Source organism: Kogia breviceps, chromosome 14 (assembly GCF_026419965.1).
Source record: "Kogia breviceps isolate mKogBre1 chromosome 14, mKogBre1 haplotype 1, whole genome shotgun sequence".
Classification (NCBI taxonomy): Eukaryota; Metazoa; Chordata; class Mammalia; order Artiodactyla; family Physeteridae; genus Kogia; species Kogia breviceps.
The window spans coordinates 39,488,182-39,515,322 of record NC_081323.1 but is presented as its reverse complement, the minus strand read 5'-3'; the positions used below and the strand labels follow the sequence as shown (position 1 = coordinate 39,515,322).

Sequence of the window (27,141 nt, the reverse complement as noted above, 5' to 3'; positions counted from 1 at the left end):
TTTGCAAGTGCAGTTTCTGCCAATTGTTAGTGCTCACACAACCTTTTAAGCTACAGTAACTTTTGGTAAATTCAATGAAGACTTTAAAAAAGAGGCAGTGATAAGAAAATTACAGAAAAAATTCTATTACACTGTCGAAAATGTTTGGAATCCAAAATCCACTATTTTCTGCAATAGTTTTTAATATTTTATCTGGTTAAGAAAAGAGTTTTTTTCTTTCCTTTCTATTTCTACATAGTCCTGGTTAAATGAATATAATCTGTTCCATGAACTTTTAGGACTGCCATTTTCTGGATTTAGATTATTTTAATTCATACATACTTATATTAATATTTTACATAAAACATTGATTTGCTGTGTTTTATGAAACAAAATTATAGATCTTATTTATAATGAGGCATTTCCAGTTTAGGGAAAAACTGAAAATCTAATCAGTAGAAGGTCATTTTATGCCCTTTTTTCCCTTTTTAAATTTAATAAATAATTAGCAACCTATTAATTACAAACATTCTTAATTAGGCTTAGAGCAACCAGAGCATTTTCACAATTTTCAATTCATGTTTGTTGCAGTATGTGAAATTAAGAAAAGCCTTTGATTTTCCAGTTTGGTAAAAAATGGCTTTCGTTGGATGCAGAAGTAATGGCAACTGATGATGACTATGTAGCTTTTCCAGAGTTTTAAAGGCAAATCTATATTGGCCTACAGTTAACATGCAAATTCATCCAACAAGCAACACAAAATGTATTGTAGTAGTCATTCGTGTTTATCAACATTCAAGAAGATCTAGTCAGCAGCACAACTCTCCTATGTCAGAAACACAGAACATGGTCACAACTGAATTCGGGTCACACCCGGGAAAATCCCCGCTTCCTAATTCATTCTCTAGAATCCAGACTTCCAGTATGATACAGAAACAATAGCGACGAAGGTAAATTACAGACAAGAGTTTGGGGTGCTAGCACACAGAGTTTTAAAAACAGTGACGAACAAAACCAAACATCTTGCCCTCTTCTCTCTTTTTTTCCCTTTGTGAGACTGGAATTCTCACAGCCTTCTTGAAACATTCAATTTGGGGAATGGAGTCCAAATGATCCTAGCACTGGGTTGTCGGATCAAGATGGCGGAGGAGTAGGATGTGGAGCTCACGGCCTCCTACAAGTACATCAAATGATCCCAGCACTAAAATTGTTCCTTGGAGGGGAAATTTGGCCCCAAGGGGACATCGTACCCCTTTAAGTACTAAGGGAAACATCCTGCTGTGCAAAAGATGGTTTGCTACTAACAGGCTTGAAGGAAAATGTGATTTTTCAGAATATTTAGCTTTCTCCCAAGGAGTACTTTTGGTGGTATACTGTGGCTCACATTTTATTGTACTGTATTATTTTTGGCTGGATAAATGGAATGTGCACCCCCATCACCATCACTCTTAAGTCTTCTTCCATCACATAAGACACTTGTTAAGATAAGAAAGATATTCTACTAAAGCTAATGGTGATTGAGAGACATTCAGTATTCAAAGTTCCTATAGAATCGTTGGTTCTCTGAAAGGGATAAAAAAGTAGGAAATACTTTGTTCAAACTCTTGCTAGTAAACAGGTATTACTTCAACTGATACAATGGCAACGTGACATCAAAGTACTATAAATTATCAAAACTATTGTACAGAAAAATTACAAATTCATTGCAAAATACATTACACTGCTACCATTAAGAAAAAAGTGCTTTTTGTTATCCTTTCTTTTTTTGCCAGAAAAGTATTCTTTCAATATAGAAAATCCTGTGCGTTACCCTGCATGTGGCTAGGATATATCATAACGGAGTTTGTACTGAGTCATTCTGATTTGCTGGATGAAAGGCTGAAAAATATAATAATGACTTATTAAAGCCATGTTCCAAATGACCACACCAGCTGTTAGTGGAGAGATGCCTGTTTAAGACACAAGAAGATGCGCTGGTCTGCCAAACCCTGCCGGTCATCACACTGTCCCATCAATCAGCTGGTCTGGAATATACAGGTCTGTTACACGTTCTCTGGTTTCCTTGTGTTCTCCTGAATTATTCTCATGTCCTCATCTAGCTTTGTCACCTCTATGAATCCTCTGCTCAGTGATGCCTGTATTGTCTCATGAGGGGAACAATGCAAGATGGCGGACCTGCCAATTTCAAGAATGGATGTCCGAGGAGTTCCTGGGCTGTGGCTCTTTGAGAGGGTTCCCTCACCAACATCAGGTCTAGGAATCCCCGGAGCACTGAAGAAACCTGTGAAAACGCAAGACACCATCTTGAGGACTAACATAGACACCCAACCCAGTTCCCCTAAAATGGGTTCCCAGCGAATTCCCAGGAAAGTCATTCTATCAACAACTTCAAGTTCCAGAATGTCAGCTGAGGAGAAAGAGGTTATGGAATCAAAAGCAGGAATTGCCTTTCTTAACATATGCTGTTTTCCTTACCTTCTTCAAGTCTGAAATAATAGGAGTAAGTGATGGTATTACAAAGAATATTTACTAAATAAAATAATAATGGTATAATAGTGACAATAGCAGCTATTATGAAGTGTCTACTTTGTATAGGTTCTGGCCACACATGTTTGACGAACAGTGGTGTAAACATGGAATGAGTTTTCTTTGTGTAACCACTGAAATCATCTAGGCTTTGTGGAATCACTTTCTTGAAGAGAAACAAACTTTTGTAAGGATATCTGACATAGACAGCATTTTTCCTTTAATTTTGTGTAATTTACTATTTGAGGTATAGCTTACGTACATTCGAGCGTATAAAAAGTTTATGTTCTACAGTAGTTTTTTTTTTTTTTAAATTTTATTTATTTATTTATTTTTGGCTGTGTTGGGTCCTCGTTTCTGTGCGAGGGCTTTCTCTAGTTGTGGCGAGTAGGGCTTTCTCTAGTTGTGGCGAGCGGGGGCCACTCTTCATCGTGGTGCGCGGGCCTCTCACTATCGTGGCCTCTCTTGTTGCGGAGCACAGGCTCCAGACACGCAGGCTCAGTAATTGTGGCTCACAGGCCTACTTGCTCCGCGGCATGTGGGATCCTCCCAGACTAGGGCTTGAACCCATGTCCCCGGCAGTGGCAGGTAGATTCTCAACCACTGCGCCACTAGGGAAGCCCTACAGTAGTTTTTTTTTAAACACATATTTACACCTATATATTCCCCACCCCTATCAAAATACAGAACATATCTCCCTCCAGCCCCCTTCCAATCAATACCTGTCTCCCTGCAAAGGATCACCACTATCCTGACTTCTGATAAGACGAATTTTTACCTGCTTTTGTCCTTTATAGAAATGGAGTCATTGGCTGTCAACCCTTCTCTCTCTGGCTGCTTTCACTCAACACTGTGTCTGTGAGATGCATCCCTGATGTGTGTGGCAAAAGCTGTCTCCTTTGCATTGCTGTGTAGTATTCACTGCTGAATCATCCCACATATGACTTATCCCTTTGGGAAACAACCTTGGAAGGTTTCCAGTTTTTGACCATTAGGATGAAAGCTGCTCTTGTCTGTGACTTTGAAGAACATCACATGCCTTCATACCGGGTGTGGGACTATTTGATACCATACTATTTTAGCCACTTTTTATTATTTAAACCCAGTCCAATGCAGTACAAATTTCAATCTCCTGTTCAATTCAAGCAGTCTCCCATCTTTTTGGCAGATCCACACAACCTCTATGAGTGATTCTATTGGGGCTCTTCCCTAAGGTTTAGGGGTGCGGGAAGAGGAGAAGCAACCATTACAAACTATGCCCTCACCTAAGGCAGCCTCACTCCCTCTCTTATTGTCAGGAGGCAGATGGGAGGGGTCAGCATTTATAGAGCTGATCTGTGGAGACAGCACCTCTCAGCAAGCTCTGCCCCCACTGGTGGCCTCCATGGTGGAAGTTCTTTGGCTTAGCATCATATGTTCTGAGCTTGGCCCTACTTGACAATCTTTGGAAAACAGGAAAGACCCTACTTGGTCCTTTAACCATGTTGCTCTTTGCCCTCCACAATCTAGCCCCTGCTTACCCTCTGACATGCCTCACCCTTTCCTCATGCCCACTTTGCTCTGGCTGAGGTTCTTTGCACTGCTCCTCCCTCTGCCTGGGACATTGTTCTCCCAGATCTTTTTTTTTTTTTTTTTTTTTTTTTTTTTTTTTTGCGGTACGCGGGCCTCTCTCTGTTGTGGCCTCTCCCGTTGCGGAGCACAGGCTCCGGACGCGCAGGCTCAGCGGCCATGGCTCACGGACCCAGCCGCTCCGCGGCATGTGGGATCCTCCCAGACCGGGGCACGAACCCGCGTCCCCTGCATTGGCAGGCGGACTCTCAACCACTGCGCCACCAGGGAAGCCCCTCCCAGATCTTTTTGCATAACTTACTCCTTCTTTCCAATCAGGTTCCAGCCCCTTGAAAGGGCATCTTTCACCTCTCAGCCAGAACTAGCTCCCAGCCCCCTCTCTGGCCCCTTCCATCACATCACAGTGTTCTATTTGCTTCCTAGTAGGTACCACTCTCTGAAATTACTTTATTCATCCATCTGTGTGTGGTTGATTAACTGCTTCTCCAACTAGAATGCAACCTCTATGACAGTCAGGAAATGTGGGGTTTTGAGCTGCCATATCCCAGCCATTAGAACAGCCCCCAGCATGCAATAGATTCTCAAGGAGGGAGTGAGGAGTAGAGCCAACCCCATGAAAGAGGAGCAGGTGTACCCCATTTTACAGATGAGCTTCAGAGATGGAGAGGCTGACTCACTTGCCCAAGCGAGTGAACAAGAATAGCAGAGCTCTGAATGCAAGCAACTCGAATTCCAAAAATCCATGCCCATAAACCAGGATCTACTCCTGGATGCGATATGCCAGTCTTTAAAACTACAGAGAGATGGAAAAATCAAAGAATGATGTTGAACTTCAGCAACGGATGCTGCTTCTCACCTTGTGCAGGTCCTTCACTCTTGGAGGTAAACTGTCCCGGATCCGCCGCATGGCCTGGAGGGGAGGCTCATTGAAGTAGGGGGGCTCGCCGTCAATCATCTCTATCACCATGATCCCGAGAGACCAGATGTCCACCTGTTAGGCACACCACACTGATTACCTCAGGCAAAGAGAACCTTCTGAAAGGTTGGATGTGTCAGGGACCCCAATAGATTCATACTCATTCATAAATTACTATGGGATTTGTAACCTCTCAAAATATACAATTCATATTTATAGGCTGAATTGTTGAGTGACCAAGTGTTTGCTAATGGTCTTCGTCTACTTTTAAAATACAACTTGAGCGAAGATTCTGACAATTAGATACACGTGAATGTCTTAACACTCTGAAGTTTAGAACTTTCTTCTAATCCTGTTAACTTGGGTGGTTTATGGTCTACAGGGCAGATGTGAAAACCATCCAAAGTTTTATATTATGAACAGAGAGGAAAGTTGCATTTAAACCATAAGAAAATAAGAAAAGTTTTTGGCATATTCATAACAAACTCCAAAGAGCTACATTGCACAGCACAATATATCCTGATTCTTCTATTAATTTGATTTTTAAAAATAGTTCTTTGCCCCTGTATTTTTTTTTTTTTTCTTTGTGTTTTAACACTTTGAAGCAGTGTGGACAAAACCATGATCTATAAAACCATGTTCAGGGAATGGAGGGAAAGAAAGGGAGAGACAACAAGCAACTCTTTCTGGGTAAAGAATGGGAAGTCATGACAAGGAGGAGCCACAGCCGTGCTATAAATCCCCAGGCACTGTTGCCTCCCCCTCCCAGACTCATTACACCTCTTATCAGTTATTCACATTCCTGCTCTCACCCGCACAGTGACCGTCACTGAGAATTGATGCTCTTGGGACCACAGTGAGACAAACAAGTGGAGTATTCATCCAAGGGCAAGTAAACCGGGGAAAGGGAGCAGAGTCCACCTGAATTTTTGCCACTCTTCTTTGCTCCCTGGTCTGTGCCACCACGTGCAGGCTTCTCCTCTCTTAGGATCACCTTCTGTACCATAATGTGTGGAAACACTGTGTGCCCAGGCAAAACCAGCTCCTTACCTCTGTGTGGATGTGTGTGTAGTGTGTGTGTGTCTCAGAGCTTCTATTAACACTATTCTCCCCCTAGAAGGCCTCCTCCACTTCTGGCGCCTCGTTTTATGTATCCAAACCTTGTCCCTTAATAGATTATGAGCAGGTATGGAAGCAATCTAAGTGTCCATCAACAGACGAATGGATAAAGAAGATGTGGTATATATACAATGGAATACTACTCAGCCATAAAAAAGGAATGAAATTTTGCCATTTGCAGCAACATGGATGGACTTGGAGGGCATTATGTTAAGGAAACAAGTCAGACAGAGAAAGACAAATACTGTATGATATCACTTATCTGTGGAATCTAAAAACTACAACAAACTAGTGAATAAAGCAAAAAAGAAGAAGACTCATGGACACAGAGAACAAACTAGTGGTTACCAGTGGGGAGAGAGAAAGGAGGAAGGGCAATACAGGGAGAGAGAATTTTTTTAGAAAGGGGAGGTTATTATGGAATTATATGAAATCACATGTGTGAAACTTTAAAAAATTATAAAGCACCATAGAATTTAAAGAATCTTTCATTCAATAAAAAAAGATCAAAAAATTTTTTTGATTAGAAAAACAAAAAACAATTAAAAGATAGATTATGAGTGATTATTTCCTTTTCAGAGGAAACAAACATTTTGCCATATTTTAAAATATGTTGCAATATTCGTATATGATTTTTCCTATAGGAAAACATTATTTCTCATCCAAATATTAACCCCAATCCTGTGGAGATTTCTCTGACGTTCTATCCTTTGAATCATCACACCTACTCATCTGTGTGTCTCCGGCCACTTTTCAGGTTGCATTTTCTCGCTTTGTGCATGCCTGGCCCTGAGGGTAAGATAATAGTTTGAGTGACTCTCTCCCACTGTCAACTTGGGGCCTAAGTATGCTCCTGGATCAATGTTGTGGCAATATCTCAGGGGTGGCCAGTCTCCCTTCTTCCACAACCTACTCTGTGACAAGCCTAGTGAATGGGGGTCAAATGTGGAGTTAAAAGTCATCACCCTGATGTCCTGTGGTCATTAACGAGCTCAGAACCCCTGCATCCCAGAGCCTAACCAGACCCTGCCACTCCCCAACAATGACCATCACTCCCTTACCTCTGTCCCATAAGGCAGCCTAGAAATCACCTCAGGTGCCATCCAGTAGGGCGTGCCAACCAGTGATTTCCTCTTTGGCACCTCTTTGGAAACTTGAGCACAGAAACCAAAGTCAGACAACTTTATCTGAAAAGGAAAGGAATGCAACAAACTAACAATTTAAAAATATTGGCTCTGACATTTGCAGCAACATGGACGGACCTAGAGATTATCATACTAAGTGAAGAAAGTCAGAAAGAGGACAGATACCGTACAATGTCACTTATGTGTGGAATCTAAACTATGACACAAATGAACTTATCTTTGAAACAGAAACAGACTCACAGACATAGGGAACAGACTGGTGGTTGCCAAGGGGGAGTGGGGGTGGGAGAGGGAGGGACTAGGAGTTTGGGATTAGCAGATGCAAACTCTTATATATATGTATAGCCGAATCACTTTGCTGTACACCAGAAACTAACACAACATTGTAAATCAACTATGCTTCAATAAATTAAAAAAAAAATACTGGCTTCGAGATGTAGAAATATAGAAAGAGTTTCAGATTCAAAACAAAACCACCATCTCATTGTTAACAGACCTTGAAAATACCAGAGGAGGTGCTATCAGACCCTTTTATTGGAAAGGTACAATCCATTTTAGTGAAAAACCTCTTATGGCTCCAGCAGGATTGACTTGCAAATGTTTAACTCCTGCTGCTGCTATTTTTATAAAATTATGAAACCCCCAAATTTACAATACACCCAAAACAAATTCATTAAAATTCAAACCTACTACTTTCATTTAATGTAACAGATGATGCTTTAGCGTAAGTAAACTGCTATTCTCAACACGAGTTTTGCACAAACTGCTGCAATTTAGGGGTTTTTTTGCGCCGAAGACATTTAGATTTCTAAGTCCCAGAAGATGGTTCAAATAACCAACCTCATTTCTATGTTTGAATTATTGCAAGACCCGATTTATAAAGGATGCTGTGATATCACCTTAAGTACTGGCTCCCCTTTTCTTTTGGTTTTCCTCCTTTTCTCATGACAGTTGAAGTTGCCAATGTGAATATCAATGCAAGTGGAAATGTGGGCATAGAAACTGGGTGTGAGCAATTAGTTACCAGGGGTACAAGGTGGTCATCTTAATTACCCAATTTACATATATGTTATTTACCTTAGAGGTCATCAAAAAGAAAAACACCCTGAGATTTCTTGCCCAGTGCCTTTAAGAATACTCGTAAGAACATACTGCACCCTCAGGCACCCTGCCAGTTTATATATTCTAGGTGACCATGATTCAGTTTATTTCTTGGAGGCTTGATTCTGTTCATGGTGACCTGGTATGAACTTCAGACAGCCTCATTGAAAAGGATTTCCACTTAGGATTATTGGTGATGACAGAATACATTAAATGAAAACAAAACAAAACAAACCAAAACAAAACAAAATCAATGATTCAGGCATTGGTTGGCAATGGTTCAGAATGGCCATTGAAGTTAAAATTTCCATAGATCAAAGGTACAGTCTCTAAGGCACAAATTCTCCCTTTATTCTCTTGATACCTCTCTGAAATTTTTTCAACCTTTTTTTCTGGCTCTAGCTCTGCTGGCCACAACTTAAATACTGGGGCTTCCAGGAGTTTGGGTCCCAACTCTCACCTCTTCTCTTTTTAGGTGCTCTTGCTAGATACTCTTTTTAACTCCACATGGAGTTAAATTTTGTGAAGGGTATACAGTCTGTGTCTAGATTCATTTTTTTGGCATGTGGATGTCCAGCTATTCCAATACTACTTGTTGAAAAGACCATCTTTGCTCCATTTTACTGCCTTTACTCCCTTGTCAAAGATCAGTTGACTCTATTTATGTGGGTCTACTTCTGGGCTCTCTGTTAGCAGTAAACTCAACCCTGTTTCGTTGGTCTATTTGTCAATTCTTTGCTAATACCACACTGTCTCAAAAAGTCCTAAAGTTAGGTAGTGTCAGTCTTGCACTTTGTTCTTCTTCTTCAATATGTGTTGATGATTATGTTGGTCTTTTGCCTCTCCATATAAACTTTAGAATCAATTTGTCGATATCTACAAAATAACTCACTGAGATTTTGACTGAGATTTCAAATCTATAGATCAAGTTGGGAAGAAGTAACATCTTGACAATACTGAGTTCTTCCTATCCAATGGAATACCTCTCCATTTATTTAGTTTTTTTTATTTTATTCATCTGAGTTTTGTAGTTTTCCTCATATAGATGTAGTACCTATTTTGCTTGATTTATACCTACGTATTTCATTTTGGAGGGTGATAATGTAAATAGCAGTGTTTTTAATTTCAAATTCCACTTGTATTGCTGGTACATAGAAAAGTGATTGACTTCTGTATATTAACGAGATATCCTACAACCGTGTTATAATCATTTATTAGCTCTAGATTTTCTTGTTGATTCTTTCAGATTTCCTGAATAGATGATCATGTCACCTGTGACCAAAGATAGTTTTATTTCTTATTTCCTAGTATGTATACCTTTTATTCCTTCTCATTTTATTGCATTAGCTAGTACTTCTAGTATGATGTTGAAAAGGAGTGGTGAGAGGGGATATCTTTGCCTTTTTCCTAATCTTAATTGGAAAGCATATTCAATTCTTAAGGATAGTTCAAGGCCCTGATCACTTCTCACTTCCTCTAGAATTTTTCTCAGGAGCCCATATTGATCTCTCCCCTCACCAAATTTGAGAGAATTTAGCATTCACTTAATCTTGAACTTTTTTCTGGTGCTGAGATTTTCCCTCAGCTAGAAGTGACATTGCTCAGGGGCAGTAGCTCTGCCTTTTAATTATGAAGCCTCACTGTGTTCCTTAAGAGCTGAGAAAACAGTAGATACTCATAAAACTCATGCTGTTAGATCGATATTATCTGATATTGACATATATATACATACATACATACATACATGGGACAATAGATCACGTGATAGAAAACACTTTGGTGCTCCTTCTGATACCATCATTGACTTACTGAAGACAACTGTTTCTAGAATCAAAGTTGTAACACAGATGAAAAGGAGGTAATGTTTTGGAAATTATTATGTTTTTATTTTTCCATTTCCTTGTTCATGATCTGCTCTCTAATCAGGCCAAGACTAGTGGGGTGTGGTTTGGGATGGGACTCCTTCAATTTGGATTGCACCAGATGGAATGCTAGAGAAAGATGGTTTAACAGAGAGATGATTTTTCTCAATTGCTTTGGCATATCAAGAATCAAGCCCAGATGTGTCAGATCACAGAATTTCCATGTGGTATAAAGGGAATTCCCTGGCAGTCCAGTGGTTAGGATTTGGCTCCTTCACTGCTGGGGCCCGGGTTCAATCCCTGGCTGGGGAACTAAGATCCCACAAGCTGCAAGATGCAGCAAAAAAAAAAAAAGAAGAGAATATTACATTAAAAAAGAAAGAAGAGTGCCCTATGGCCACGGTAACTGGTCCATAATCCTTGCTGTCCTATTGTAAAAGGTGTCTACAATTCTGAGAAGTGAAAGCCCTACAGTCCATCCCTTTTAACCAAGGATTATTTGCAGAAGAGGACAAAGAGCAGTAACTTATGTCAGGCCCCAACTCTTTATTATACACCAATTCTTACCACCCTGAGCAGATGGTGGTGTGCTTCAGAAATATCTGAGTAGCATACATACCCACACAAGCAAGGGAGAGAAGCCACATGCATCTGTGTTCAGAGGTAATATTAAAAATATTTATTAACCAGATTCATCTAGACCAATCAGAATCTAGACGTAAAGTTGAGCTTTGTTCTGGAGTTATCCTGTGGGCATTACCATCCTTAATGAGGCAAGGGGTGTCCTGGTAAAGGGCTGGGGTCATGGGGGATAATACTCCAATGACTGGAAACAGTGGCTATTAACCAACAAGCATGAGAGTATTGAAACATTTTAACAATGGGTATAGATACACTGGTGAATACCAGCTGCACATCAGCTTTGGCTATGCCCAACATGGCCTCCATGGAGAGATGGCACAACAGAGTGTGTGGAAATGAACTTGAGGCAATGCTACTGGTTTCCATGGCCTTTGTGTGGTATGCAGGGCTCCCGAAGCTCCTCCAAATCTCAGTGAAGGAACAGGGAAGTGCCAGGCACAAGCCTATGGTTGACATGAGAGGCAGTCTCGAGGATAGCTTTCAAGACTTGAGGAAAGAGGCTGGAATAAAATACTGCAGAGAAGCCTCTTCCTGAAAAGACCAGCAGCTGATGGGACCAGCTAATGTTCAATGGTCACAAGCCCAGGTACCAGAAGAGGCTGTCACACCAAGCAGGGACCAGCGAGGAACAAGATGTATTGTATCTCCTTCACCCGGAGGACCCATAACCCACATTTGTCTCCAGACTAAATTTAATAGACTGAGTTAAATAGAGTTTAAAAAACATTTTAGTCAGTGGGGCTTTGTGAAGAAGTCGAGGTTAGTTTTGTGTGTGTGTGTGTGTGTGTGTGTGTGTTTGTGTTTGTGTGTGGTTATTTCCAAAGCTCAAGCCTGAGTAAGTTCGCAACCCTATGACACAGATAGTAAAGGAGGAACAATTTTGCCAATATATTTTGTTTACCTGTAAAATTAAGAAACCTGAATGGTTCAGGAGGTGAATGTATCAGCATTTTGGTATTGGCAGTTTTAATTTCAATATCTCTAGTATGGCTTTCTTTTTCCAGACATTTAAAAAAAGATACCAAACCTGACAGACTAATAATTATCTCCCTGACAAAATATAAGATGAGAAATTGAAACTCAACACTTGGAAACCAGGCCTGTTCTTCTGTTGTAGGAGTATAAGTGCTTTTGCATGATTTATTTACTCATCCAAGTACATAAAAGAGACAATTTTCTTAAAGAACATAATTGCACACAACATTCGTCCAAATAAATCTGCAAGTAGATAATAAGAACTCAGGTAATGAATATAATAAAACATTGTAGGCAGTTATTAAAAGCAAATCACACACACACACACACACACACACACAAAAGCAAATCACATAGACTTTAAGCTCATCCTCATTTTAGATAGGATTGTACAACGTGGGTACTTAGGAAACCAACTTTGTCTCATTAATGCAGTTAGGCTAAGAGAACTGAAGCAAGCATGTTGCCCGCCCACTAAGAGGAGATGTAGCTGGTTCCACAGGGACCAGACAAGGAACTAGAACTCAGAGGTCAGACAAAGCTGCTACTTAAACCTGAGATCTTATCCATCTCAATGCATCCCGGCTAGGAGTAAGGGGCCCCACAAAAATTTGCAAGAGAAGGAGCAAAGTAGAATCTACCCACAAGATAGCTACAGGTTTAAAATAAAATGTAAACCCCTCGTTTTGTAAATTGTGTATGCTCTAAAGAATTCTTGCATCTGCTCCAGGTTTTTGCTAAGGCAGAAAGATGGCTGCTTTTTTGCCTGGTTCCTGGGTTCTCCCTATAAGGCAATGGTACCCAAGTGTGTATCATCAGCTGGAAATTGCTCAGAGATACATCCAGCCTGACTGAATCAGAATCTCTGAGAGAAGGGCCCAGGAATCTGTTTTTTGCCAAGGTCTCCAGGGGTTGTGATGCTCACTAAAATCTGAGAACTTGTTTTAAGAAGAGCAATGACCCAGGGAGAAAGAAACCAATGTAATAGAGGGGGTCAGACTGATGATAGTGCCTCCAGCTGAAGACCCACTTCTTCAGCAGCCAAACCCGAGAGGAGAGGGAAGGCATCATAGCAGCTGAGCTGGAATGGCCTAGAGGACTCAGCCAGCCCCTCTGCCTCTTGGCACAGCACAGAGAGTGGTAGGAACTTGCCCAAGACTATGTGACAGTTTTAGCAGTGAACTCAACCCTGGGGTCTCCTGACTTTTCATGCTGTGCTCCCTGCATTAGAAAATAACTTCTGTGGAGGGAGTGTTTGGGTGTATCTCAGAGACTACTGGAAAGGAATGAATTAAAGCAAGCTGTTTAATATGCCCAAGTCTCTATTTAAGAAGAGCTTCTGGGGGATAATCTTCAGGTTTTCTTCTAATTGTAAAATTCTAGCAATTTGAGAGACAACAAAATTCAAATGGCTAAAGGAGCCAGGAAAATATTGGGTTGGCCAAAATTCTGCTCAGGTTTTCCCATAACACCTAATGGAAAAACCCGAATGAACTTTTTGGCCAATCCAATAATACCAATGAATTAAATGAGCCAGTGGAGACAATGGAAAACTAGGGACACACGCCCCTGGTAAAGAGACACTAACTTCCAGTTGATTGTCGGGGGCCCAGTAGAGAATGTGTGGAACACTCATAGGCTCTGGTTGGCCATCTATGGCCCCTTATTTATCCTTTAACCCTCCCTTCAAATCCTGCGGGAGAAAGGGCACAAACATATTTATTATTTCTGGGTGCTATGTTAGTTTGGGCCCCCCCTCTCCCAGAAGAAAATGCTGAGACAAGGATTCAGTGTAAGTCATTTATTGGAGAGATACAGGAAACACTAGCAGTGAAATAGGGAAGTATAACAGGGAAGGGAAGGCAGTCAGTCAAGGGTTAATCAGCAAGGAAGTTGCCACCATGGGAACTAGAGATTAATCCTGCTGAGGACATCTGGGAGACTGTGTAGAACATGTGCCTCAGAGCTATTCCATCCAAGGGCGAGAGAGCTGGGGTATTTATATACCAACTCCCATCACTTTTTCAGGGCTGCTCCTGGGAAGCACGAATGTTAATTTCCTGGAATTTCTAGCCTGCTCTGTGCTGGAAGAGCAGACTACAGTAGCCAGAGAAGTCCCCAGGCAAAGAGATACAGGTGGTGGCATTTGGAGGTGGAGTTAGCGAGCACTGAAATGGGAAGATTAGGGTGGGGCACCAGCAACATTTGCACTGCAGTGCTATTCACCCTCATCACACCACCTCCTTTACTGCCATGTGTGAAGTCAGGCACAGTGTTGCCAGACACTTTGATTTTTTTCAAGGGAGACAGGAATCTGAAATTTTATGTGAAATCTCCTAATTCTTAAAGTGTGGCAACCAATTTATAGTAAAAAGAAAAACCATAAAGATTACTTGTAAATGCCTCTTTTTAATAGATGCATTGGGCTTAAGAGGTCATGGGTTTGAATTCCATTTCAGCCAATGAATTTGATAAAAGTTAGTCACTTTCCACCTAGTGGCCCCTAAGTATCATCTCTTAAATGCAAGCCCCAGGCCAAGGAAAACTCGTGGAGGAATTTACTCAATGCTTATTTGCAAGGGCAGGGGGACTGCCTTTACTCTGAGCATCTACCATGTACCTGGTTTACCTCTTATGGTTTTATACTAATTACTTCATGTAATTCTTGAAACTACTGTATGACATGTCATTTATTTTCCCTTTCAAACCCCAAACACCACTCCTTAAACACCTCTGCTTAATACAAATTAGTGACTCACTAGATATTATTTCTATCATGGACAAAGAGTGAACGATTTCTTTTCAGTTGATAGCAAAAAATTTCCCTTGTAGTCTTTGAAGAGGTCAGAAAGGACTTATCCTTTTAAACCCGAGCAATTCACTGTTTAAAAAAATTTTTTTTATTTTGAAATACTATATATATAGGCTCATAGGAGGTTACAAAGAAATGTGCACCCAGTCCTCCCTATACGTTAGCATCTTATGCACTATAGCTCAATATCAACACCAAGAAATTGATGTTGGTACAGTCCATAGAGCTCACTCAGATTTTATCAGTTATACATGAACTCATTTGTGTATGTAGTGTGTACGTGTGTATATGTGTGTGTACTCTACAATTTTATCACATTGTAGTCTTGCACAACCACCGTCACAAATAAAGATACGCAACTGTACCATCACCATAAGGTGATGGTGCTACCCCTTTATAGCCACACAATTCCAGTCTCTAAACCCTGGCAACCACTAATATGCTGTACATCTCTCTAATTATGTTATTTCACAAATGTTACATAAGTGGAATTATGCAGTGTGTATCCTTTTGAGGTTGACTTTTTTTTCACTCAGCATAATTTCCTTGAGGTTCATCCAAGTTCTTGCATGTGTCACTCATTCATTTCTTCTTTTGTCTGGGTAGTATTCCTTAGTATACATACACCATAGTTTATTTAATCATTTATCCTCCGGAGGACATTTAGGTATTTTTAGTTTTGGGCTATGATGACTAAAACTGCCATAAACATTTGTGTGCAAGTTTATGTGTGGAAATAAGTTTCCATTTCTCTGGAATATATGCCTAAGAGTGAGATTGCTTGTCACACGGTAAGTCCATTTTCAGTTTTGAAAGGAACTGCCTAACCATTTTTCAAGAGTGGCTCTACATTTTACAGTCGCACCAGCATTGTATGAATTAGTGGTGTTATAACTATTTTTCATTTTAGCCATTCTTATAGGTGTGTAAGGATATCTCATAGTTTTAATTTGCATTTCTCTAAGGGCTGATGATGTTGAACATCTCCCAACAGCACACCTTGTGTGACAGACAATATTTCCAAAAATGCCATCAACAATACTGTCCAGCCCATGAGATCTTCTTGACATGTGATTCAATTCTCCTCCCACTCAGGAGAGTTTCATGTTCCTTCCCGCTGAATCTGGAAGGCCTGTGATCATGGTAAAAGTGACACTATGTGACTTTGAGGTCATAAAAATGCCATACTTCTGCCCTGCTTTCTTGGGACACTCACTCATGGAATCCAGCCTCCATGCTGTAAGGAAGGCCACATGGAAAGGCCACATGGTAGGTGTTCTGGTGGAAAGTTCCAGCTGAGCATCCAGCCAACAGTCAGCACTACGTTCCTGACATATGGCTGAGGAAGATTTCTAGATGCACCATCTAACAAGTCAGAGCAGCACTGGCTGGCTGAGCTCAGCCAACTCTCAGTCATGTGAGAATGCGAAAATAACTTTTGACTTAACACCTAAGGTGATTTTGTATTATGATAATAAATGAATATGTCTTCTGTACTATAGAACATTATAAAAGCTCCAATAGATTCGTATAAATTGTACTCTCAGCCTTTTCTTGGAGTAGTCACACTCCATCTCTGTTCTCTTTCTTAGGAAAAAAGTTTCCTTTCTCTATAGAAGCTGGAGTCAATATGGCACCTTATTCTTCAATCTGGATGAGCTCACCCTGGCCAACGTGGCCAAGAGTCAGGCTCCACTCCACATGCTGTGTTCCTTCTTCCTGGAACACTCTCATCCCTGAAGGCCACAGGCCCCACGCCTCATGTGTGTCTCTGCTGTCACCACCCCACCGCGGAGGTGCCTTCTCTGACTGGCCTCTACAGACCCTCTACTCTCCACCCTCCACCTTCTTTACTTAAGTTAATTAATCATAGAAAACTTAGAATGTATCACCCTGCAATCTGGTGGTGATTTTATTTGTATGTTTATCTATTTGTTTATTATCACACCCCCATTCTCCAAATAAAGTGAATGAAATTAGTGATTTTGCTTTATTCATCCTTAGGACCTAGCAGTGCCCTGGAACAGAATGACTTTTAGCTCATATTTATTGAATGAGTGAGTGAACAAACTGTTCAGACTCAAAGCACTGAGGATGTGCCAGTTCCTGTGATCTCTGATGGGTGCGTGGAAACTAAAGAAATGTTTGAAACGGAGATTCTGCCCTCAAGAATGACACTGAATGGTCTAGCCTTTCATATATTGTGGGGAGGGGAGACCTTTAAGTAAGATAATTAAATAATGAACTGTCTTTGTCTCATGTCTGATTTTGACATCTGACAGGTACTCAAAGCTAGGGTGAGTCTACATCCTCAATCTCTAAAAACAAGGAAAGAAAGCCTGGCAGAAACTGTCCTGATTTTTTTTTTTTTTCCTGTAAGCTCCAGTCCCCAGAACCAATTTGTGGACCAGTTCAATACTCTGCAAATTGTGTTCTGAGGCCATGGGACCTTGCCCTGGTGCTTTTCTGAGTCAGGTCAGGAGAGAGTTCTAGCCCTTTTCCTATAGCTCCCCTGCTCTATGGGAGATGCTGCAAAATGGCCACATGGTCTTCCCCTCTCTGTATCCACATGCCTTTGGATGCCACTTTGCACCTTCTCCCATCAAGAGACAGTGGTGTTTATGGTGTTATTTCCCCACCTCTTGTATCTAGGCCCAGCTACCTCCACTACCACTGCTGAGATCCAGCCAACCACCAGGCTAATTAGTGAGGCTGTCAACCCCAAACTGACCACAAAGCAAGAGTGAGCTCAGCTGATGTCACGTGGAGCAGAGGTAAGCTGGCCCAGCTGAGGTCAGTGCAAAAGCCGACTCGCAGAATTGTGAGCAAATAAATGGTTCTGGGTTTAAGCCACTAAGTATTGAGTGGTTTGTTGTGTAGCAAAAACTGACTGATACATACTCCTGTACTCTCTTAAAAAAAATTCAGCCAGAGTAATACAGAAAGCAGGACTTAAAACTGCCCATTAAACTAAGTTGGTAAATTATGTGTGTGTGTGTATGTTCATATATATATATATATATATATATATATATATATATATATATATGAAATGGGATTATTTTGGGATTATGATTTTTATTTTATTCTTTATACTTTTCTGAATTTGCTGAATTTCCCACAATAAAATTGACAATCTTTTTAAAATAAAAGAAGAAAAGCCAAAGTTCTTGGGTAGTTTCTTCTGGTTGCCCTCTGATCATTCCTGTGCAAATTCTAATGTGATGTGAATGTTTTCCATGTGACTGAGGATGCTGGGTGGTAAAAGACAGGTGCATTAAAGGGACAGCTGGCTCTATTCATCACAAGGCTATTACATCTGCCTTGTTTCAGGAGGATTAAAAGGGTCTAAATAGGGGGAAAAAAATCTATGCTTCAAAACTCTTCCATCTAACTAATCCTTCCTGGGAATGTCAACTCATGCCTTCCTTGGCTGTTGTATTCTATCTGGTGTGGCTGATGAGTTTCAAGTGAATCCCTGAGCAGGCTGCAATGATGGGAAATGCAGATATCTGGGCCTGAGGATACACTAGTGTGATGGATATCTTCTGTTTCTCCTTTCAGATCTGGGAGTCCTGAGCCCTGGGAGGCTAACCTGTGTTGACCATTGATGGCTTCTGATTGGACTCAGCCAATGGGGAGCACCAGTAGGAGACTGGAAGGAAGGAGCAGAGTGAGTTTCGGGTACTTATTGGCCCAGCTCCCATCCAGCAGGTTCACTATGGTCTGGTTTCCACTGAAGATCAGAGCTCCTGCCAGGCAGCCCTCTTCACACAACCATCTCTATTTCAAGATTCCAGTAACTAGTTCTGCACCTCACCTCTTCAGTCATGGGGTAATAAGAGTGGTGTTCCATTCTAGAGACCTATGCTGGTCCTCATGACAGTTCCTTTTGGCTTTTCTACATCTCATCTGCCCACACCTTTATTAAACTCTCCTCAGAGCACTGGAATTTGTCATCTGTTTCCTGCAGGGACTCTGAGAGATACTGCAGACATGCGTAGTCACACGAACAGGGTGGACACAGTCCTAGAAAAGTCATTTTTTCTCCCACCAATGAAAATAAGAATGTGGCAGAAAAATAAAAGAAATTTCTATAGTTTTTATTACTTTCTGAGCTTACTGTTAAGACAGAAAATTATCCATCAAATTCACCTCACAGACAGTTTTAAATAACAGGATGACACAGAGGATGGTAATTTCTTTTTCAAAAGCCTCCTGGGAAGGGGAGTGGGTGACTTGCAACTAAGGAAAATTAGAATTATGAGAAAATGTTCTTAGGAATATAATACCTGTGACAGGTGAAATGACAAGGTAAACCGGGGAGGGACCCAACATGAAAATCTTACCCGGCCATCACTTGTCAGCAGGATGGAGTCACTCTTTATGTCCCTGTGAATCACTCCTTGGTTGTGCAGGTAGGAGAGAGCCCTCAGAACCGACAGACAGACGGTAGCTATTTGTTCTTCATTCATTCTAGGAAGGAAATCACATTGAAGGAGCAAGGTCAGGCTTAAGACCATCTTTGAAATGATCAAGAGAGGTGGCTCCCTTGTGTTCTAGTGAACCAGTCCATGCTCCCCAGCCCATGTCTTGAAAATCTATGGGGAAGGAAAAGGAAGTCTTTGGGACCTGATTCCCAGAACCTAAGGCCTGGCATTGAGGATGATAGGGACTCAGTATAAGCTAAAGTAAAGAGACCCCCATTGGCTGGCTTTTGGGTCATCAGTGCAAATGCACTTCCTTGGACTCTTATAGGTAATTCCCCTGTTATTGACAAACCTCCAAGGTCCTACAGAAAGGGCACACTGAATGACGCCAAAGTTCCAGGAGTGGCTGCTAGATGACTTTGAGGAAGTCCTTTAACTTCCCCTGGTCTCTTTTTCCTCATCTTGGAAATGGGCAAGGCCATAGTTCTCTTCAAGGTTGGACTCAGGCAAAGTGGTCTTTAGATCTCTAAGATCCCCCTCTGGGACTTGTCCTGCCTCTCACCAGCCCTCCCTCTCCCTCCTCCAGGAGCTGGAAGCTTCTGTTGCTCCAGGTCCCTCTGTCAAGAAGGAAATTGGGCCTCATTAGTTACTAATAACCAAGCATGAATGCGTGATACCCTAATAAATAGAACATGGAAATGAGAAAGGCAAGGACAACACTGGATATGCTCCCCCATTTCATGGCTGTACCCTCCAAAGAAGGTATTTCTGGTTTCAGAGGAGACTGAGGTCAGGTGACCTGCCCAAGGTTATATAGCTCAGAAAGTAACCAGATCATGATTCAAACCCCAACTTTTATGAGTTCAAAACCCATGCTTTTCCACTTTCCCCACTGTATCATGCAGCAATTGTAACTCAAAAAAATAGATTTTCAGCCACTGAAGAACCCAGGTGAGAAGAATGATGTGGATAATGGAGTCCCTCAGTGCCCTCAAAATGACCCATTTAGGCATCTGCCTAACTCATCTAGGTATAAAACTTCCTCCCTCTCATGGAGATATTGAGAGGCCCAAATTAGGTAGCAAATGTGAAAGACCTGCTAAGACAAACTATCAGGCAAACAGAGGAGGCTATCAGGAGACACACTGCATAACTGACCAGAACCCAAATTTAAGAATTGACTTGAGGAATAATCCCAGGTAACTTTTAGCTCAGCAGGACAAGTAAATAGATGACCTTGAATCTGCGTTTCAGTCTTGTTGATGTCAACAAACCCCAACTGAGTAAAACTAGGGTTCAAAGTAGAATCCAAGGAGATAACCAATGAGGAGAATGTCAAAGGTACAAAGTGGATGAGTATGAAGAAATATGCCCTTATCTTTGAAAAGGATTCCTACCACCGCAATGAATTGGCCTCATAGGAAGGCAGGTGTCTGAAACAGAGTGGAAACCTACAACTTCTGTGTTCTTGGTTTTGTGGTAAGTGGGCTGGTCATTATGCTGGATTGTTTTCAGATGACAATTTTCACATCTGCCCAAAGCACACTCCTGAGAGTCCAGAGCGTCAGCCACAGGGACAAGTCCAACTACTTCTTAAAATTAATTCAGGACGAAGAATTATCATCTTTAATAAAATAAAATCCATTTTTTTCTTGGATTCAATGAGATTTGAGTTATTTGAAGCAGGCATAAAGATTTTTCACAGGTCAATGGTAACAAAAATTAATTGACTCTGAGCCCCCAATCACAAACTGAAAGATCCCCTGGAATTTATAAGAAATGCTACTGACTCAATTCAATGACTTTGAAATGGACATGGCCCACTGTAGAAAGCCTGGTGCTTTCCTACTTCAGCAGGGAGGAAGTCAGGTGGGGATAAAAACACCTCAGTTTTGAAGTCAACTCCAAACTCAAATCCTGGCTCTGCCAATTATTAAATACGTGATCTTGAGAAAGATACTTTTCACCTCTATGAGTCATAGCTTCATCCTCTAACAGACAGGCACATCAACACCTACCTTATAGAGATGTGTGAAGGTTACATGAGTTAATGTATAAAGAACCTGACAGAGCTTGGTACTTTCCTTTCCCTTCTAGAGCTGTTTCCTTGAAATAAGTAGGATATGATTTAACAAGATGCTAGATAGCGCTAAAACTTTAGTATGTATAAGAAACTCCTGAAGAGACTTCCCTGATGGCACAGTGGTTAAGAATCCACCTGTCAATGCAGGGGACACAGGTTCGCTCCCTGGTCCGGGAAGATCCAACATGCTGCGGAGCAACTAAGCCCATGTGCCACAACTACTGAGCCTGTGCTCTAGAGCCCACGTGCCGCAACTACTGAGCCTACCTGCCACAACTACTGAAGCCCGTGTGCCTAGAGCCCATGCTCTGCAACAAGAGAAGCCACCACAATGAGAAGCATGGGCACCGCAACGAAGAGTAGCCCCCGCTCACCGCAACTAGAGAAAGCCCGTGCGCAGCAACAAAGACTCAACACAGCAAAAACTAAAAAAATAAAATAAATAAATTAAAAGAAACTCCTGAGCATCTGGCTAGATCATGGATTCTTTTAGTCCATCTGGGTAGAACCTGAGATGCTGTATTTCTAACAAGCTCCTAGGGGATGTTGATGCTGCTGGTCCCCAGACCACACTTTGAGTGGCAAGCAGTTAAATGTTTTATCAACCAATCAATCAATCATTCAATGAAGTACTTATTGAATATCTACTATAGGAAACTCTCTGAACTACCAGCTTAAGGATTTCAAATTCTAAATATCCACGGTATTCCTTGACACACAATTGCTTCTTGCTCTCTGGAGCTACTCTGCCTTCAAGGGGAAATCCATTGACAAAACTAGATGGAGAGAATTAGAAAATACAATGGATTCTAGCGAGGCTGGCTCTTCAATGAATCCCACGGATACAAAATAAGAACTTGACAAAGCGAGAGCTGTAGTTTTCTGATGCTCTCTAAGGCAAGGAAAAAAGCCCCTCCCTTGGACATATTTTTATTAATTGTTTTTTTTTTTTTTTTTTTTTTTTTTGCGGTACGCGGGCCTCTCACTGTTGTGGCCTCTCCCTTTGCGGAGCACAGGCTCCGGACGCGCAGGCTCAGCGGCCATGGCTCACGGGCCCAGCCGCTCCGCGGCACGCAAGATCCTCCCAGACCGGGGCGCGAACCCGCGCCCCCTGCATCGGCAGGCGGACGCCCAACCACTGCGCCACCAGGGAAGCCCCTATTAATTGTTTTATATGTAAGTCACATTTGTCTTATTCGTAGGTCTCTTCAGTATACTTGTTGCTACAATTTAAGATGATTAGATAGATAGATAGATAGATAGACAGATAGATAGATAGATATGGTAGTTGTATGGCTATACCAATAGGAATCTGCCAGCTGAAATGTTGGTGATAAACATTCGGTGTCTTCCCTCATGTCCTTTTGTTTTAGATGGTCTACCGCAGACTCAGAGCTATAGGGAGTCATGATTGAAACACTGCCTCATTTTAGCCGAGAAAAAGCAGCACCTTCGATCCCTTACGGGTTTCTGAACACTTTCTTGCTACCTTGCTTTCCACCTATTGTCGCTCAACTGGATTCACTTATGATTTGGATGCCATTTCAGTGACATCAGCTAATACCCAAAGTAGCTCCTTCATGACAATCCTCTCAACTCTTTGGTATTTTATTTACCAGCAGAGCAAACTTAAAGTTTCCCAACTGTAACATGATTTTTTTACACGTCTGTTCCTTTGAACTTTGCTTTTCCAGTGTGATCCATGAACTAACAGCATTAACATCATCTGCGGGTTCCTTAGAATGCAGAGTATTATGCCCCCCCCATTGAATGAGGATCTACATTTTAATAAGATCCACGGGTAATTTGTATGCATAATAAAATTTTAGAAGCACTGTCTTAGCACATACTCTTTCATCTGCCTAATAAACACGACGAAATGACCACAACTGACACATCAAGAGAAACAAGTAGCTGAGGCAACAGTGGCAATCAACCATTGTTACTTGCAAGATGATTTAAAAACAGATTTGAAGAATCTCTCTCTCTCTCTCTTATGTAGTTTGTTATTATGACATAAAATTTTGATCTTTTACCTGCCCCTGCTTTCCCCAGGTACCCTTGGTGGTATCAACACATAGCAATTGTATAGCAACTTAGGAGAATGAAACTCAGTTTTAGAAATCTATGTAGGGATGGGAAATTCTATTATTTGTCACCAAAACTCCATTCTCAGCAGCTTGCTGATTTAAAATCAGTGGGTATCAATGAACTTCTGGAGGGCAGGGAGAATGTGAATTGAGTGAACGAACTATACATACATGATATTGGGAATACAGAGAAAAAGGGCAGTCGTTTCTCTACCTTCAAAGTGAAAAGTTCATAAATATAGTCACTGAGGCCTTACCCTGGAAAAGAATAATAAGCACCTTGAACTACTTGCCTGGATAGTAAGGAAACTTACCTGGTATGAGTAACGATGTCTGTCAAGGCACCACCTTCTAGAAATTCCATGACAACCCACAGTTCATCATTGACAAGGTAGCTGTTGTACATGTCAACCACGTTGTCATGGTGATAATCCCGCATTATCACAACCTGGGCAAAATGGAAAGACACTGCTTGACTTCGGACCGTGAAATTTGACTTTTTGTTTTCTCATGGCTACTTTTGGGCTGTGAGTTCAACTGATGGGGAGTACTGATTGTGTCTGGGGGGGTATTCAGAAGTCTATTACAGACAAAGGGACAGCACTGAGAGCCGCTGGCAGGAATAGAGGGGATCAAGTTAGCAAATTCAGAGAAAATGGCAGGTCAACCAGACACTGGGTTGGGGGAGAATATGGAGTAAAAACAGGCAGAACCGTGGCAGAGTTTGCATTCACAAGAGGGAGTTTAGTTGATTGTTTGCGGGGGATGTGATCAGATATCCCATAGGTTACTTTTATTTTATTTTATTATTATTATTTTTTTTTTGCGGTACGAGGGCCTCTCACTGTTGTGGCCTCTCCCGTTGCGGAGCACAGGCTCTGGACGCGCAGGCTCAGCGGCCATGGCTCACGGACCCAGCTGCTCCGCGGCATGTGGGATCTTCCCGGACCGGGGCACGAACCCGTGTCCCCTGCATCGGCAGGCGGACTCTCAACCACTGTGCCACCAGAGAAGCCCCCATAGGTTACTTTTAAAACACATTGTCCATCTCTGCTATTGGTTAACTGGGCAAAAGGGTCATCAACCCAAGGTAAGTGAGTCTCAGAAGTGACTGAAGTAAACAGTAATTAGGGCTGGGGCCACATGACACCAATTTAACTTCTTGGAATGTCTAGGCTGAGTCTGAAAGAGTTTGGGCTGAATACAAAGGATAAGTCTTGAAGGTAAAAACATTATGACTTAGGCATTAAAAGACCAACTTGTGTCTGCTTGCTGGAGAGAGCATCCAGGTATTACCATCCTGTGGTCACTTCTAGTGATATTTTCAGAATGAGTATTAAATAATAAATTATACAGTTGTTTAAGTTATATTTGCCTTGTCTGTTCTGGCATTGTGGTTTGGAAATAAGTTCCAGAAATCAGGAGCTGTGGACTGGGAAGAAGCTGAATCCAACTCACCCCATGCTCTCTGTGAGGTCTGGAGCATGGAAAAGGAATGAACACCTATGGGAGTTGGAGCTGGGTGGAGCCTTCACATAAGCCATCTCGGAAGAGGGTCCAAAGTCACAGCTGACTGCATTGTTACAGTTGTATGAACCTATTGTCTGACCCCGGGCTAGTAACATAATCTGATGCTACGTTTCCTTATTGCTAAATGGAGATAACATTTTTCTGTCTATGGCTGTTGTGAGAATCAGACCAGACCAATGCTTAGCACAGTGGCTGATCCACAGGAAGTACTTCATAAAGAGGCAGCCATGGGCTTCCCTGGGCTTCCCTGGGCTTCCCTGGTGGCGCAGTGGTTGAGGGTCCGCCTGCCGATGCAGGGGACGCGGGTTCGTGCCCCGGTCCGGGAAGATCCCACATGCCGCGGAGCGACTGGGCCCATGAGCCGTGGCTGCTGAGCCTGCGCGTCCAGAGCCTGTGCTCCGCAACGGGAGGGGCCACAGCAGTGAGAAGCCCGCGTACCATAAAAAAATTTTAAAAAAATAAAAGAGGCAGCCATACAGGCATAGAAAAAGGGATGCTATTTTTGTATTTATATTTTCTGTGTTTTCTAATGTCCTAAAATGTATATGTGTTATTTCTGAAATGGGAAAGAAATGTTACATAGGACAGAAAGGATGATCCGAACACACCGTCTACCTCATTAAAAAGCAGCTCTCGTCTCTGTTGCTTTCGGAGGTCCATTTTCTTCACGGCGACTTGCTTCCCCGTGTGTTTCTCGGTGGCAATGCACACAATGCCGGTTGACCCTTCTCCGATTTTGATAAAGTTGTCCAAATATTCTCTGGGGTCTCCTGGGCTGACCACCAGCTGCAGGGCTGCCCGGAACTGTTCGTGGGACACCCTGGAGGGCTGCTGGTCTGAGGAGGAGCCCCAGCTGGGTGGGGGGTAGGTGCTAGATGAGATGCTGAGAGAGCTCAGGTAAGAAGCTGTGGAGATGTACTGAGAACTGGTCTGCAGGGAGGGGTGGTGGTACAGGGTGGCTGTGTGGTATCCAGATGGGTACTGGTGGCTGCTTGAGGAATAGCCTGGTTTGCTTTGACTTTGAGGTAGTTTGGCAGGGCCCCTGGGGTAGGTGTCGGACCCTGACAGTGGAGGGCTGAGGACCACCTGTGCTCGATCATAATCCACCTGGGAAGACAGACACAGATGGAGAAATTCACATGCTACATCTGAACACCATAGCCGTCACACAGCTGGTCCAAATGATAAGCACCACTGCACAACCCACTCGTGGGTGAGGCTTACCTCGTGGGGTCCCAGGATGCATCGCTTCCACCTTTTATCTGCCCTCCGACCTCCCCATCCTGCCTATTTCTTCCTCCTTCCCTATTAAAATCCCCAGAAGTAGACTCTGAGACCTGGATTAGAATGCAAGTTGTAGGAGGTGATCCCAGGAGTTATGAAGGGGAAAATGCCAATACAGTAAGTCCCCTACATACGAACGAGTTCCGTTCCGAGGTCATGTTTGTAAGTCCAACAAAGTTAGCCTAGGTACCCAACTAACACAATCGGCTATATAGTACTGTACTATAATAGGTTTATAATACTTTTGACACAAATAATACATAAAAAACAAACAAAAAGTAAACATTTTTAATCTCACAGTACAGTACCTTGAAAAGTACAGTAGTACAGTACAACAGCTGGTATACAGGGGCTGATCAAGTGAACAGGCAATAAGAGTTACTGACTGCAGGAGGGAGAGGAGGTGGGCAATGGTAGAGCTGAAGGACTGTCAGCAATAGGAGATGGAGGGCAAGCTGCAATTTCACTCATGCCTGATGTGGATGACACAGGTTCTGGTTCCTTGCTGGATTCAATTCTACCTACCATCTTGAAAAACAACGATCCAGTGATGTTTGGGTAGTAGCTCTTTTTTCTCATCTTAGATGATGCGGTAGCACTGGATTGCATTCTGAGCAGCTGCTGCAACTTTCGTGTACCACTCTACATTCGGGTCCTGTACCTCAGAAACTAACAGTGCCTCCTTGTTTCCTGCATCGTGAATCTCTTCAGTTCTTCAGTTACTTCTTCTTCCTCTTGTCTCTCTTTGTCCTTTCTCTGGGCCTCCAATTCGATAAGGTCTTCATTAGTAAGCCCCTCATGTTGCACAGCAAGAAATTCAATGAAGTCGTCCTCTTGCAGATCTAGCTCCAGCTTCTCACTGAGGGTCACTAAGTTGCTGAAGACCTCTTTGGACTCCTCATCCACCTTCTCAAATCCATGAAAATCGTGAACAAACTGTGGGCAAAGGTTCTTCCAAACCCTATTCATGGTGACGGCTGTAACCTCATGCCAAGCAAAGTTAATGTTTTTTTATGGCCCTGTAGATGTTAAAGTCCTTCCAAAATTGTCGCAAGGTTGTTCCTGATTCATCACTCGC

General features: G+C 42.2%; 1 protein-coding gene across 2 annotated transcripts in view; it reads right to left on the bottom strand.

The window, feature by feature from the left end:
- Positions 1-743: 743 nt before the first annotated feature.
- Positions 744-27,141, bottom strand: part of PAK5 (p21 (RAC1) activated kinase 5) — a 317,201-nt gene continuing 290,803 nt past the window's right edge. For both annotated transcript variants that reach the window (XM_059036625.2, XM_067013926.1), the window contains 6 exons: positions 25,395-25,886; positions 23,564-23,697; positions 18,996-19,122; positions 7,171-7,296; positions 4,931-5,065; positions 744-2,260 (listed from right to left, as the gene is read on the bottom strand). In XM_059036625.2, the coding sequence (XP_058892608.1) occupies positions 2,105-2,260; positions 4,931-5,065; positions 7,171-7,296; positions 18,996-19,122; positions 23,564-23,697; positions 25,395-25,886 (1,170 nt within the window). In that variant the 3' untranslated portion in view covers positions 744-2,104. The remainder of the gene's footprint in view (positions 2,261-4,930; positions 5,066-7,170; positions 7,297-18,995; positions 19,123-23,563; positions 23,698-25,394; positions 25,887-27,141) is intronic.